At 39.2% G+C, this 14,549-nt stretch overlaps 1 protein-coding gene across 1 annotated transcript in view; it reads left to right on the top strand.

The window, feature by feature from the left end:
- The first annotated feature begins 4,658 nt into the window (after positions 1–4,658).
- Positions 4,659–14,549, top strand: part of LOC133660402 (uncharacterized) — a 99,742-nt gene continuing 89,851 nt past the window's right edge. Inside the window, exon 1 of the mRNA XM_062063878.1 lies at positions 4,659–4,924. Within this exon, the coding sequence (XP_061919862.1) occupies positions 4,714–4,924 (211 nt within the window). The 5' untranslated portion in view covers positions 4,659–4,713. The remainder of the gene's footprint in view (positions 4,925–14,549) is intronic.

Below are 14,549 nucleotides of genomic sequence, written 5' to 3'. Positions count from 1 at the left end.
AGTTGTTGTCATAAAGAAATACAATCATGTGTGCTTACGGACTGTATCCCTGCAGACTGTATTGATCTATATTGATATATAATGTAGGAACCAGAAATATTAATAACAGAAAGAAACAACCCTTTTGTGCGAATGAGTGTGAATGAGTATAAATGGGGGAGGGAGGTTTTTTGGGTTGGTGCACTAATTGTAAGTGAATCTTGTGTTTTTTATGTTGATTTAATAAAAAAATACAAAATATAAAAATGTTTTTTTTGTTGTTTTTAATTTCTTGTGCGGCCCGGTACCAATCGATCCACGGACCGGTACCGGGCCGCGGCCCGGTGGTTGAGGACCACTGATATATAGGACAGTTGACTAGTGCTTTTTTTGCTGTGGATCCATAAAAAAAGCAAAACTCTCCTATCATTTAGAGCAGGGGTCTCAAACTCAATGTCTGGGTGAGGCTGGGCCGCAAGAAAAAAATATCTTAAAAAAAATATTTTTAAATGTCTTTATTTTTATTTTCAACACAAAATAAAATCTAAATATAAATGAACAAAATGAGAATTAAGTAAATAAATCAGTCATAAGTAATAACAGAGGAGAAGTCTAGCAAAACTCCTAGCCATTATGGACAACACCTCCCACCCACTACACTCGGACCTTGCGGGGAGAATGAGCACGTTCAGTAGAAGGCTCAGACTCCCAAAATGCAACACGGAACGACACAGGAATCCCTTCATACCGACAGCCATCAGACTGTATAATGCATATGTTCCTTCTTGACTGCACTTAAATGTAGAGTATATGTAGTATATGTAGAATATATTTATATAATTTATATATTATATAGGAATTCAAGGATTTCACCATCTACAGTCCGTAATATCATCAAAAGGTTCAGAGAATCTGGAGAAATCACTGCATATAAGCGACTAAGCCCGGGACCTTCGATCCCTCAGGCAGTACTGCATCAACAAGCGACATCAGTGTGTAAAGTATATCACCACATGGGCTCAGGAACACTTCAGAAAACCATTGTCAGTAACTACAGTTTGTCGCTACATCTGTAAGTGCAAGTTAAAACTACTATGCAAAGCCAAAGCCATTTATCAACAACACCCAGAAACGCCGCCGGCTATGCTGGGCCCGAGCTCATCTAAGATGGACTGATGCAAAGTGGAAAAGTGTTCTGTGGTCTGACGAGTCCATATTTCAAATTGTTTTTGGGAACTTTGGACGTCGTGTCCTCCGGACCAAAGAGGAAAACAACCATCCGGATTGTTATAGGCGCAAAGTTCAAAAGCCAGCATCTGTGACTATGGGGGTGTATTAGTGCTCAAAGCATGGGTAACTTACACATTTGTGAAGGCACCATTAATGCTAAAAAGATACATACAGGTTTTGGGCCAACTTTTGGGCGCCCCTACTTATTTCAGCAAGACAATGCCCAGCCGTGTGTTACAACAGCATGGCTTCATAGTAAAAGAGTGCGGGTACTAGACTGGCCTGCCTGTAGTCCAGACCTGTCTCCCGTTGAAAATGTGTGGCGCATTATGAAACCTAAAATACCACAACGGCGACCCCCGGACTGTTGAACAACTTAAGCTGTAAATCAAGCAAGAATGGGAAATAATTCCACCTGAAAAGCTTCAAAAATTGGTCACTTCAGTTCCCAAACGTTTAGTTGAGTGTGTTAAAAGGAAAGACCATGTAACAGTGGTAAAAATGCCCCTGTGCCAACTTTTTTGCAACGTGTTGCTGCCATTAAATTCTAAGTTAATGATTTGCAAAAAAAATCAAAATCCATTTCTCAGTTCGAACATTAAATATATTGTCTTTGCAGTTTATTTACGATTCACACAACGTGCCAACTTCACTGGTTTTGGGTTTTGTCTATACCAGTGGTTCTTAACCTGGGCTCGATCGAACCCTAGGGGTTCGGTGAGTCGGCCTCAGGGGTTCGGCGAAGCCTCCGCCGCGGAGGTCAAGACACACCCGACTCATTGTGTAAATAACAACTTCTCCCTATCGGCGAATTATGGATACCCCCAGTCTTTGCGAGCAATCCTTTGAAGATGCTGGACATAAAAACGAAGAAAAGGAACAGACTTTGCTGTGAAAATGACATGAGAGTGGCACTTGGCAAGGTGAAGCCACGCATATCTAAACTGGTCCCTGAAGGGCAACAGCAGAAGTCACACTGATTTGCAGGTGTGTAATTTGTTGTGAGTTCATGCACTGTCTTGGTTTTGTTCTTTGAAAAAGGTGATGTCCATACACGGTTCATTTTCTGCACCAGTAAAAAAAAAAAAAAATTGTCTTGGATTTGAAAGAAAAAAACCATTTTATTTTTCACTAAAGAAGGGTTCGGTGAATGCGCATATGAAACTGGTGGGGTCCGGTACCTCCAACAAGGTTAAGAACCACTGGTCTATACAAAACAGAACAACACTTAAGGGACAAGTCCCGCCCAACCTTGTTCTTCTTAACCTGTCACAAAGATGGCCTCTGGAACAATTTAGTTGATAAACACTCAACAGATTGCTTCCAGAAGTGCAGCCCTATGGGGAGCAAAGTTGCACCTGAACTAATAAATACACAGCACACAATGGATAGCTTGCCAGTCTCTTGAGTGCATTAAGGGCAACTTTGCAGCTCCTTTTTTCACCCTCAAGTCAACTGTAACTAACTGAGGTTGATGTGTGGAAAGAAAAGCGAGGAGCAGGGGTGGTTTTCGGGACAAGGACTAAGTGTGTGTGTGTGTGTTTGTGTGAAAACGTGCGTGTGCGCGTGCGCGTGCGCGTGTGGTGGTGAAGGACGCAGCTGTCAATCACCTGGGAGGCGACACCTTGCAGCCCCGCGGAGCCACACCTTAAAAAAAAAAAAAAAAGGACGCTACGTCACCCACCGAAACTCCGGTCAAAAAAGGACCGAAACGTCAGGAATGACGACATGTTTGAACAACACCGCCATGATACTCAACAAAGTAAAGTAAGGTGGCTATATTCTATTCTGTTTGACTAATTACACATTAAACGAGAGGCACCTGTCGGACTTCCGCGTTGCGGTCCGCCGTGACAGGTGTGCCGGTTTCGAGCACTTCAAAAAAAGACAAATAAATCACTTTGACGGAAACGTCTCTTACCGTGTTGTGCAAGAGTCGAGGCGAGCAGCAAAAGCATCACTTTAGCGCAGTCTTGTCCACTTCGGACACCTTGTCTCGCCATGGTCCGTCGTTCGCTCCGAAATATGCCGGGGATTTAATGAGGTTGCAGACGGTGGGATGGGAAAAAAAACTCCTCCTCGAGCGTCCGATTCTTGTTTTCTTTTTGTTTTTTCAACAACAACAAAAAGTCCTCTTCAGTTTAATCCCGTAAACAGGTCAAATATTCTCCCCTGTTTTCGGGGGGGTTGACTCACTCTTCTGAGTACGTGTGTGTTGCCGCGCTGCTTGCGCTCCGACAAATAGTCCCTCCCGCTCTCAGCGCCAGGCGTCCGTTCTACCCAGCCGGTGACGTCATCGGGCGGGGAGGCGTCACAAGTCCCGCTTCCAGAAAAGCAATTAGGTCAATAAAACTGATTGAACGATTGATTGATTGATTGAAACATTTATTAGTAGATTGCACAGTACAGTACATATTCCGTACAATTGACCACTAAATGGTAACACCCCAATAAGTTTTTCAACTTGTTTGGTGTCCACGGGGTCCACGTAAATCAATTCATGGTAAACATTCATTTGTTAAGTGAAGTGTATAACTCATGACACAGTTTATTGATGCGGACGCGTTTGTTCCTGGATACTCTATAACAGTGGTTCTCAAATGGGGGTACGCGTACCCCTGGGGGTACTTGAAGGTATGCCAAGGGGTACGTGAGATTTTTTTTAAATGTCTGTCAAAAAGAACTGTGAAAAGAAATGCAACAATGCAATATTCAGTGTTGACAGATAGATTTTTTGCGGACATGTTCCATAAATATTGATGTTAAAGATTTATTTTTTGTGAAGAAATGTTTAGAATTAAAGGCCTACTGAAATTTTTTTATTTTATTTAAACGGGAATAGCAGATCCATTCTATGTGTCATACTTGATCATTTCGCGATATTGCCATATTTTTGCTGACAGGATTTAGTAGAGAAAATCGACGATAAAGTTCGCAACTTTTGCTCGCTGATAAAAAAAAGCCTTGCCTGTACCGGAAGTAGCGTGACGTCACAGGAGCTAGTATTCCTCACAATTCCCCGTTGTTTACAATGGAGCGAGAGAGATTCGGACCGAGAAAGTGACGATTACCCCATTAATTTGAGCGAGGATGAAAGATTCGTAGATGAGGAACGTTACAGTGAAGGACTTGAGAGGCAGTGATGGACGTATCTTTTTTCGCTCTGACCGTAACTTAGGTACAAGCTGGCTCATTGGATTCCACACTCTCCTTTTTCTCTTGTGGATCACGGATTTGTATTTTAAACCACCTCGGATACTATATCCTCTTGAAAATGAGAGTCGAGCACGCGAAATGGACATTTAAAGTGACTTTTATCTCCAAGACAATACATCGGTGACACACTTAGCTACTGAGCTAACGTGATAGCATCGTTCTCAAATGAAGATAGAAACAAAAGAAATAAACCCCTGACTGGAAGGATAGACAGAAGACCAACAATACTATTAAACCATGTACATGTAACTACACGGTTAAAAATTCTCAGCCTGGTAAGGCTTAAAAATGCTGTTGCTAACGACGCTAAGGCTAATTGAGCAACTTAGCAACCGGACCTCACAGAACTATGATAAAACATTAGCGCTCCACCTACGCCAGCCAGCCCTCATCTTCCCATCAACAGCCGTGCTCACCTGCATTCCAGCGATCAACGGCGCGACGAAGGACTTCATCCGTGGGTTTGGCGGCAAGCATCGGCTAGGCGTCTGCTATCAGGGTAAGTAGTCCTTGTTGTGTTGCTGTAAGTATTGTACTTAGCCGCTAAGACACCGATCGATCCCACCTACAACGTTCTTCTTTGCAGCCTCCATTGTTCATTAAACAAATTGCAAAAGATTCACCAACACAGATGTCCAGAATACTGTGGAATTTTGTCGAAGAAAACAAGAGGCTTTTCTATCGGGTCCGATGGGGTCCAACCACTTCCGTTGCTTTTGTGACGTCACGCGCATAAATCATATCCAAAGGAGTTTTTCATCCGGAAGTGTGGCGGGAATTTTAAAATTGCACTTTATAAGTTAACCCGGCCGTATTGGCATGTGTTGCAATGTTAAGATTTCATCATTGATATATAAACTATCAGACTGCGTGGTTGGTAGTAGTGGCTTTCAGTAGGCCTTTAAGTTCATGAATCCAGATGGATCTGTATTACAATCCCCAAAGAGGGCACTTTAAGTTGATGATTACTTCTATGTGTAGAAATCTTTATTTATAATTGAATCACTTGTTTATTTTTCAACAAGTTTTTAGTTATTGTTATATCTTTTTTTCTAAATAGTTCAAGAAAGACCACAACAAATAAGCAATTTTGCACTGTTATACAATTTAATAAATCAGAAACTGATGACATGGTGCTGTATTTTACTTCTTTATCTCTTTTTTTCAACCAAAAATGCTTTGCTCTTATTAGGGGGTACTTGAATTATAAAAATGTTCACAGGGGGTACATCACTGAAAAAAGGTTGAGAACCACTGCTCTATAACCGTGGTTCTTAACCTTGTTGGAGGTACCGAACCCCACCAGTTTCATATGCGCATTCACCGAACCCTCCTTTTTTTTTCAAATTCAAGACAAAGTTATTACACTACCGTTCAAAAGTTTGGGGTCACATTGAAATGTCCTTATTTTTGAAGGAAAAGCACTGTACTTTTCAATGAAGATAACGATAAACTAGTCTTAACTTTAAAGAAATACACTCTATACATTGCTAATGTGGTAAATGACTATTCTAGCTGCAAATGTCTGGTTTTTGGTGCAATATCTACACAGGTGTATAGAGGCCCATTTCCAGCAACTATCACTCCAGTGTTCTAATGGTACAATGTGTTTGCTCATTGGCTCAGAAGGCTAATTGATGATTAGAAAACCCTTGTGCAATCATGTTCACACATCTGAAAACAGTTTAGCTCGTTACAGAAGCTACAAAACTGACCTTCCTTTGAGCAGATTGAGTTTCTGGAGCATCACATTTGTAGGGTCAATTAAACGCTCAAAATGGCCAGAAAAAGAGAACTTTCATCTGAAACTCGACAGTCTATTCTTGTTCTTAGAAATGAAGGCTATTCCACAAAATTGTTTGGGTGACCCCAAACTTTTGAACGGTAGTGTATATGTTTTTGGTAACACTTTAGTATGGGGAACATATTCTAAGTAACAAAGACTTAATTTAGAGGTTTTTGGACACTAGGGCAACACATTCTAAGTAACAAAGACTTAATTTAGAGTTATTTGGTTAGGGTTAGGGTTCGGGTTAGGATTAGGGTTGGGGCCAGGGTTAGAGGGTTAGGGCTATAACAAGGCCATGCCGAATAAGGCATTAATAAGTACTTAATAATGACTAGTTAAGAGCCAATATGTTACTAACTTGCATGTTAATAAGCAACTAATTAATGGTGAATATATTCCCCATACTAAAGTGTTGCCATGTTTTTTTACTGGTGCATAAAATGAACCGTGCATGAACATCACCTTGTTCAAAGAACAAAACCAACACAGTACATAAACTCACAACAAATTACACACCTGCAAATCAGTCAGCTGTTGCCGTATCCGTAATACGCCGATAGGGAGAAGTTTTTATTTACACGATGAGTCGGGTGTGTCTTGACCTGCGCGGAACCCCTGAACTTGACTCACCGAACCCCTGGGGTTCGATCAAACCCAGGTTAAGAACCACTGCTCTATAATAATATTTTTGCTTGGAGACTTTGTATCTGTAAATACTATGCAACTGTAGTTATTATATACATGTTTGTGTTGAAAAATATCCCATTTTAGACTGCGGTATTTCTCAATTAAGGACAATTATTACGAATGCCTAACTTTTGTGCTTAGCTGTTGTGTAGTTGCTAGCTCCTGGCAGCCTGTAGCTTTCCATGTTTACCTTTGTAAATGACTTGACTAAATACAAGCAAAGATTGATTGATAGATTGACTGAAACTTTTATTAGTAGATTGCACAGTGAAGTACATATTCCATACAGCTGACCACTAAATGGTAACACCCGAATAAGTTTTTCAACTTGTTTAAGTCGGGGTCCAGAAGAAAAGACCAACCTTGTGTGTTTATTGGAGAACATTTAGATGTTAATTGGTTGTCCAGCTTTGCACAAGTAAACGCGCTGTACAGGACTGCTTGTTTACAGTTTATAGCGGAGACTTTAGATTCTTTGTATTTTATTTCTATTAGGGTTGACCCTATACCAATATTTTGGTACCGGTACCACAATGTATTTCGATATTTTTTTGATATATTTCTAAATAAAGGGTACTACAAAAATTGGCATTTGTGGCTTTATTTTAACAAAAATATTACGGTACATTAAACATATGTTTGTTATTGCAATAGAAGAACAATTTTGGTCTTAAAAACCTCTAAAGGCTTAGTTGGCCACATCCGTGGACAGCACCTTTTAGCTCTTATTTCCAAAATTGTGTACACTACTGAATTGGGGTCTTATGGCCCTTATGTGGACACTTATACTGCTATCTAATGGTGTCAGAAGAGTATAACATACAATAGAATTTGGAAGAAAAAAAAAGTGTCAAAATAAGAATTAGCATGTCACTAAACATGAAGTACACGTTCTGTTACTTATGGACTAAGTACATCATATAAAAAGATGATTCTTAGTTTTTATTCTAATTAGGGTCCAATAAGCCTAAATAGCAAAGAGAAATTAAAAAAAGCATGTAAACAAACAGCTTGGGCCTTAAGAGGTTTTTAAATAAAATAGTGAACATACAACTTGTCTTTTATAAATAATCAATCAATCAAAGTTTATTTATATAGCCCTTAATCACAAGTGTCTCAAAGGGCTGCGCAAGCCACAACAACATCCTCGGCTAAGATCCCACATCAGGGCAATGGACGTCGAGAGGCTCTAGTTAATAGTGTGAGAGTCCAGTCCATAGCAGCAGGTGATCATCTTAAGTGGACACAAGTCAGCAGCGCAGAGACGTCCCTAACTGATGCACAGATAAGTGGTCCACCCACGGGTCCCGACTTTGAACATCTAGCGCCTCATCAGTGGTCACCTAATAACCTCTCCACGCAGAGAGGGGGGCAGAGCAGAAAAGGGACGGCACATATATACACATTTAGCTGTAAAAACCTGCTGTACAGTATGTGTTTGGGTCACTTTTTTTCAGGAACACTAATACCGAAAGTCACAAAGTCCGATAAAGTTCTAAAAACGTTATGACAGACCACTTCAAAAACGGAATGAAATTTTACAGTTTTTTACTGAATGGGACACCCAAAATGTACATTAAAATAGAGAAAGTGGGATTTACAATATTAACTATGAACAATAAAACACTGAATATTAACAACATATGAACATCACTCCTCTTTTACTTCCCAGACCAGCTCCTTGATAGTTGTGTATCTTTTACAATCAAGCTAAACACAACAAAAAAGAAAAAATACAGCAAAATTTGAATGCTAAGTGTAATAAACACCTACAAAATTATATATTATTACGTAAAATGTGACATAGATTACCGTAATAACTCGTATAACACCCAAAAGCGCAGATTTCAACTATTGAATAACTTTCTATAGTTCAAGACTTACGGTAATTAAAAAACAGCACTGCACATCATAATGGCGGCGACAGTTTTAATGTTAAAGGTCTAAAAAAATTATGTAGAACGTCCGGCGGGCTGGATTGAACATCTTAACGGGCCGCATGTGTCCCGCGGGCCGTATTTTGCCCAGGTCTGGTGCACAGCATACGGGGAAATTCCTTTTAAAACATCTGGGTCTTTGACAATTAAGATTCTAAAAGGTGTGACAGAAATATTAAAGCATAAAACATATAAACATTTACAAAATAAAAAATAATAATCGTAGACTTTTAAGCAACATTGTTTAATTGGGGTTGAAACTATTAGTGGACATAATCGACAATGTCGAGTCTAAAAATTCATCGACAAGGATTAGTTACTGTCAACTAGTCGCTTGACAAAATTTTAATGATTGATTGCCAGTAATATTCTTGTTTACACTTTTATTGCAATAGGGCTTAGGTGTCAAAGTCAATAATGAATGATCTATGGCCCCATGATATTTGATTAGTATTAGAACCGGCCCACAGGCCACAGCCGCCTACTGCTGTTTTGCACGCACCAATACTCCCATCAGTGTTGGCGCTAGGAATTTTCAAAATGGGGTCCCTGGGACCCCATCAAGTCAGAAAAATGGGGTCCCACAGTACATTTTTGGGTCCCACTTTTTTGTAACCGTTTTGATAACAAATGATAAATGCATGCATTATCCTATTATATCTCACATTCTATATTATGTTTAGGAAAAAGGTTGTCATAAACGTTACTTAATTCATTAAAAAAAAAAGAATACAAAAGAAAACACATTTTGATACATATGTAAATGTATTCAGTTATAAACATTCATTCACTTTCTTCTTCCCTTCATGGGTCTAAACTTTACCGCTGCCGGTATTTTTTTCTATATTTTTATTGTAATATTTTCAGAATGTGTTTGTTCTATTTTTGGCCAAAGTAAGACAAAGAAAACAATCTGAAGTTGTCTTTATTTTTTAGTTTTGATGCCATGATCTTAATAGTCCGGCCCACGTGTGCACAGATTTTCATCCATGTGGCCCCTGAGCTAAAATGAGCTTGACTCCCCTGCAATAGGTAAATTAATAGGGATGGCATGGCGAAGTTGGGAGAGTGGCCGTGCCAGCAATCTGAGGGTTACTGGTTCAATCCCCACCTTCTACCATCCTAGTCACTTCCGTTGTGTCCTTGAGCAAGACGCTTCACCCTTTGCTCCTGATGGGTCCTGGTTAGCACCTTGCATGGCAGCTCCCACCATCAGTGTGTGAATGTGGAAATAGTGTCAAAGTGCTTTGAGTTCCTTAAAAAGGTAGAAAAGCGCTATACATGTACAACCCATTTACCATTTAATTGCTGCTAATAACACTAACAGTAGTGGATAAACATACTTTTTGCACTGAATGTCCTGTTTACAGGACATCTTTCACTTTAAGTTTGTTCATGGATTTTTCACAGATTGTTTATACTTTGTGGAATAAAGTAAAAACATTGTTTTCTCAGTCAGTCAGGCTGCAACTCTCGATTATTTCAGTCATCGGGTAATTATCGATTGTTTGAATAACCGTGTAATCGGATAAAACAAACTTTATAGCCTCAATGTGTATTTTAGGGAAAATATTTGAAATAAACATTGGTGTTTCTCTGCGATGAGGTGGCGACTTGTCCAGGGTGTACCCCACCTTCCGCCCGAGTGCAGCTGGGATAGGCTCCAGCACCACGCGACCCCGAGAGGTACAAGCGGTATAAAATGGATAGATGAATGAATGGTGTTTCTGCTTGCTTTAAACTTCTTTCTTTTTTTCTAAAAAAAAATGCACATTATCAACATTTACATTGCACTTTCAACATGTGTGCATTTTTCTTTATTACATAGCACCCTCACACCGCCGCTCTTATGTACGCTCCATTGAAAAGGCTGTGTGTGTTTAAATGTCCAGGCACTCCATGCAGTCTGGATTTTGTCAATTTTTATTCTTATTAAACGATTTATCAAAGCTAAAGAATATATATTTAAGCTTTTTTCTAATCGGTTAATTTAATCAATCGTTGCAGCCCTATTCCTCAGTAACTTTTGTTTCTCATTTTACAATTTAGTTTACTTTAATAACTGGACCGTTTGTTTGTCTTAGAAGACGTTTCGCCTCTCTTGGTCAGATCTAGTCTTAGATTTAGATTGGTCAGATCTAGTCTATAGCGGCTGGGGCCAAAACCCCAAATATTTATACTCCAAAACCAGCAAGGTGTGCCTGGGCAAGGATGGTTTCGCCCTATCGTAGTGAGAAAAACAACTGCTTTGATGCAAACAATCAATCCTACTGTCAAAGCCAACGGCAGTCTGCTGAGCTTTTGGCGCCTGCCGCAACACTAGATCTGACCAATCTAAGTCGAAGACTAGATCTGACCGATCTAAGTCTAAGAAAGACTAGGTCTGACCAATCTAAGTCTAAGACAGACTAGATATGACCAATCTAAGTCTATGACTAGATCTGACCAATCTAAGTCTTAGACTAGATCTGACCAAACTAAGTCTAAGACTAAATCTGACCAATCTAAGTCTTAGACTAGATCCGACCAATCTAAGTCTAAGACTAGATCTGACCAATCTAAGTCTAAGACTAGATATGACCAATCAAAGTTTAAGACTAGATCAGTGGCCTCGTGGTTAGAGTGTCCGCCCTGAGATCGGTAGGTCGTGAGTTCAAACCCCGGTCGAGTCATACCAAAGACTATACAAATGGGACCCATTACCTCCCTGCTTGGCACTCAGCATCAAGGGTTGGAATTGGGGGTTAAATCACCAAAAATGATTCCTGGGCGCGGCCACCGCTGCTGCTCACTGCTCCCCTCACCTCCCAGGGGGTGATCAAGGGTGATGGGTGAAATGCAAAAAATAATTTCGCCACACCTAGTGTGTGTGTGACAATCATTGGTACTTTAACTTTAACTTTACTATTACCGATCTAAGTCTAAGACTAGATTTGACCGATCTAAGTCTATGACTAGATTTTACCAATCTAAGTCTAAGACTAGATCTGACCAATCTAAGTCTAAGACGAGATCTGACCAATCTAAGTCAATGACTAGATCTGACCAATTTAAGTCTAAGACTAGATCTGACCAATCTCAGTCTAAGACTAGACCTGACCAATCTCAGTCTAAGACTAGATCCGATCAATCTAAGTCTATGACTAGATCTGACCAATTTAAGTCTAAGACTAGATCTGACCAATCTAAGTCTAAGACTAGATCTGACCAATCTCAGTCTAAGACTAGACCTGACCAATCTCAGTCTAAGACTAGATCTGATCAATCTAAGTCTATGAGTAGATCTGACCAATTTAAGTCTAAGACTAGATCTGACCAATCTAAGTCTAAGACTAGATCTGACCAATCTCAGTCTAAGACTAGATCTGACCAATCTCAGTCTAAGACTACATCTGACCGATCTAAGTCTATGAGAATGAACCGATGAAGACTACTTGGATGAGAAGCGAAACGTCTTCTAAGACAAACGAAACAGTCCAGTTGCGATCGATTGAATGCCCTGAGATGACAATGACCTGGATGAATGAGAACATTCATAGACACTTTACTATAATAGGTTTTAAAAGTGAGTTAAAATCAAGTCAGTGACATCAAACTCAAACATGTGCAGATCCATCCATCCATTTTCTACCACTTGTCCCTCACGGGGTCATGGGGGCCTGTAGCCTATCCCAGAAGGCAGGGTACACCCCGGACAAGTCGCAAGGCCAACACAAATAGACAAGTATTCACACACTCAGGCCAATTTAGTGTTGCCAATCAGCCTGTCCCCAAGTGCATAGACCCTGAGCCCGGGAATCGAACTGAGGCACAGGCACTAACTACTGCACCACCGTGCTACAGCAGATCATGAACAATAATCATTTGACTTGTCAGCTAATCGAAAAAATGATCACTGACTACTCGACTATTAAAATAATTTTTAGTTGCAGTCCATACCAGCTAGTAACATTCCTACCAGTTGCCCCACCTGACATTTGGAATCAATTTTAAATTAAATAGGCTTTTGTTTGGACACTTGTATTAGGCTTAATTGCTTCGCAGTTTATCATCAGTCATCTGTCTAGTATCTATGATTTTAATTTGGGTTAATTCGGGCAAATTCCCTTGGTGGAGTTGATTAAAATATAACCCCTGGTTTTGGTCCCAAAATTACTCCTCCAAAAATATCCAACTTCCTGTTTGTTTGCAAACGTAGCAAACTTTTTAGAAGACACGTTCATCAAAGTTTGTGACAATCACTGTCTGCAGGAGCTAATGTGTTTGTATTTTTATAATCCTTCGAGGGGCGATTGAGTGAGTTTTGGGTGGGTTCATGTTTGGGAGCCTTGAAATACAAACATTTTCACATAACTGTAAAAACACTTAAAAAATATGTTGTGCATGTTAAGGCCTCTGAAAAGTGTGAGATTTAAATGTCAAATTAAACTGTGTTTCAAAAGATACCAGTCTGTCTTTAACTGAATATCGAAAAAACATTAATCAGGAATTATTTGGCAGTTGAATGGATAACATTTTCAAAAAATGGACAATACTTAGAAAGTATTACCAAAAAACACGCATTTTTTGCACTAAAAATGCTTGGTTAAAATATTTTTTTTAAATAGGGCTTTTAAAAAAAATCTGAATCACAATTCCTATGTATTCTGATTGTAAATCAATTCATGATTTGTAAGAGCGGATTAAATATATTTTTCGTTTGTTTTTTAGGAATTTTTTTTTTTCAAACGTTTTTAAACCCATCTCAACGCTTACTCGCTGAGTGTACATGTCATACACTACCGTTCAAAAGTTTGGGGTCACCCAAACAATTTTGTGGAATAGCCTTCATTTCTAAGAACAAGAATTGACTGTCGCGTTTCAGATGAAAGTTCTCTTTTTCTGGCCATTTTGAGCGTTTAATTGACCCCACAAATGTGATGCTCCAGAAACTCAATCTGCTCAAGGGAAGGTCAGTTTTGTAGCTTCTGTAACGAGCTAAACTGTTTTCAGATGTGTGAACATAATTGCACAAGGGTTTTCTAATCATCAATTAGCCTTCTGAGCCAATGAGCAAACACATTGTACCATTAGAACACTGGAGTGATAGTTGCTGGAAATGGGCCTCTATACACCTATGTAGATATTGCACCAAAAACCAGACATTTGCAGCTAGAATAGTCATTTACCACATTAGCAATGTATAGAGTGTATATCTTTAAAGTTAAGACTAGTTTAAAGTTATCTTCATTGAAAAATAAGGACATTTTAATGTGACCCCAAACTTTTGAACGGTAGTGTATGTCAGCAGCTAAGAGAAACGTTTTTAACCTGCAATCTGTTTTGAAAAGGTTCCTTTTTTATACAAAATAATCAGTTTGAATCGAGAATCGTGTTGAATCAAAAATACATTCTGAATTGAATCGTCACCCCAAGAATCGAAATCGAATCGTGAGTTGTAAGATTCCCAATGTCTATTGAAAATACATATACTGTATAAAAGTCTGTCATTGACAAACGTAAAAGCTTTTAAATAAATAAATATGTATTTATTAAAATTGCAAGTATAATATTTGCCTTTTTATTGACCAATATAATACAGGGTTTCCACAAAAAAAATGACATCATTGCTACATAATTGCTTTTAAAATTATGTCAAATTCTTTAGGACACCCTGTGTATTTACATACAGTATTTGGACAGATAGGAATAATATATTAATTAATTTATAT

Source organism: Entelurus aequoreus, linkage group LG11 (genome assembly GCF_033978785.1).
Source record: "Entelurus aequoreus isolate RoL-2023_Sb linkage group LG11, RoL_Eaeq_v1.1, whole genome shotgun sequence".
Classification (NCBI taxonomy): Eukaryota; Metazoa; Chordata; class Actinopteri; order Syngnathiformes; family Syngnathidae; genus Entelurus; species Entelurus aequoreus.
This window is presented reverse-complemented; position numbering and strand designations above follow the sequence as displayed.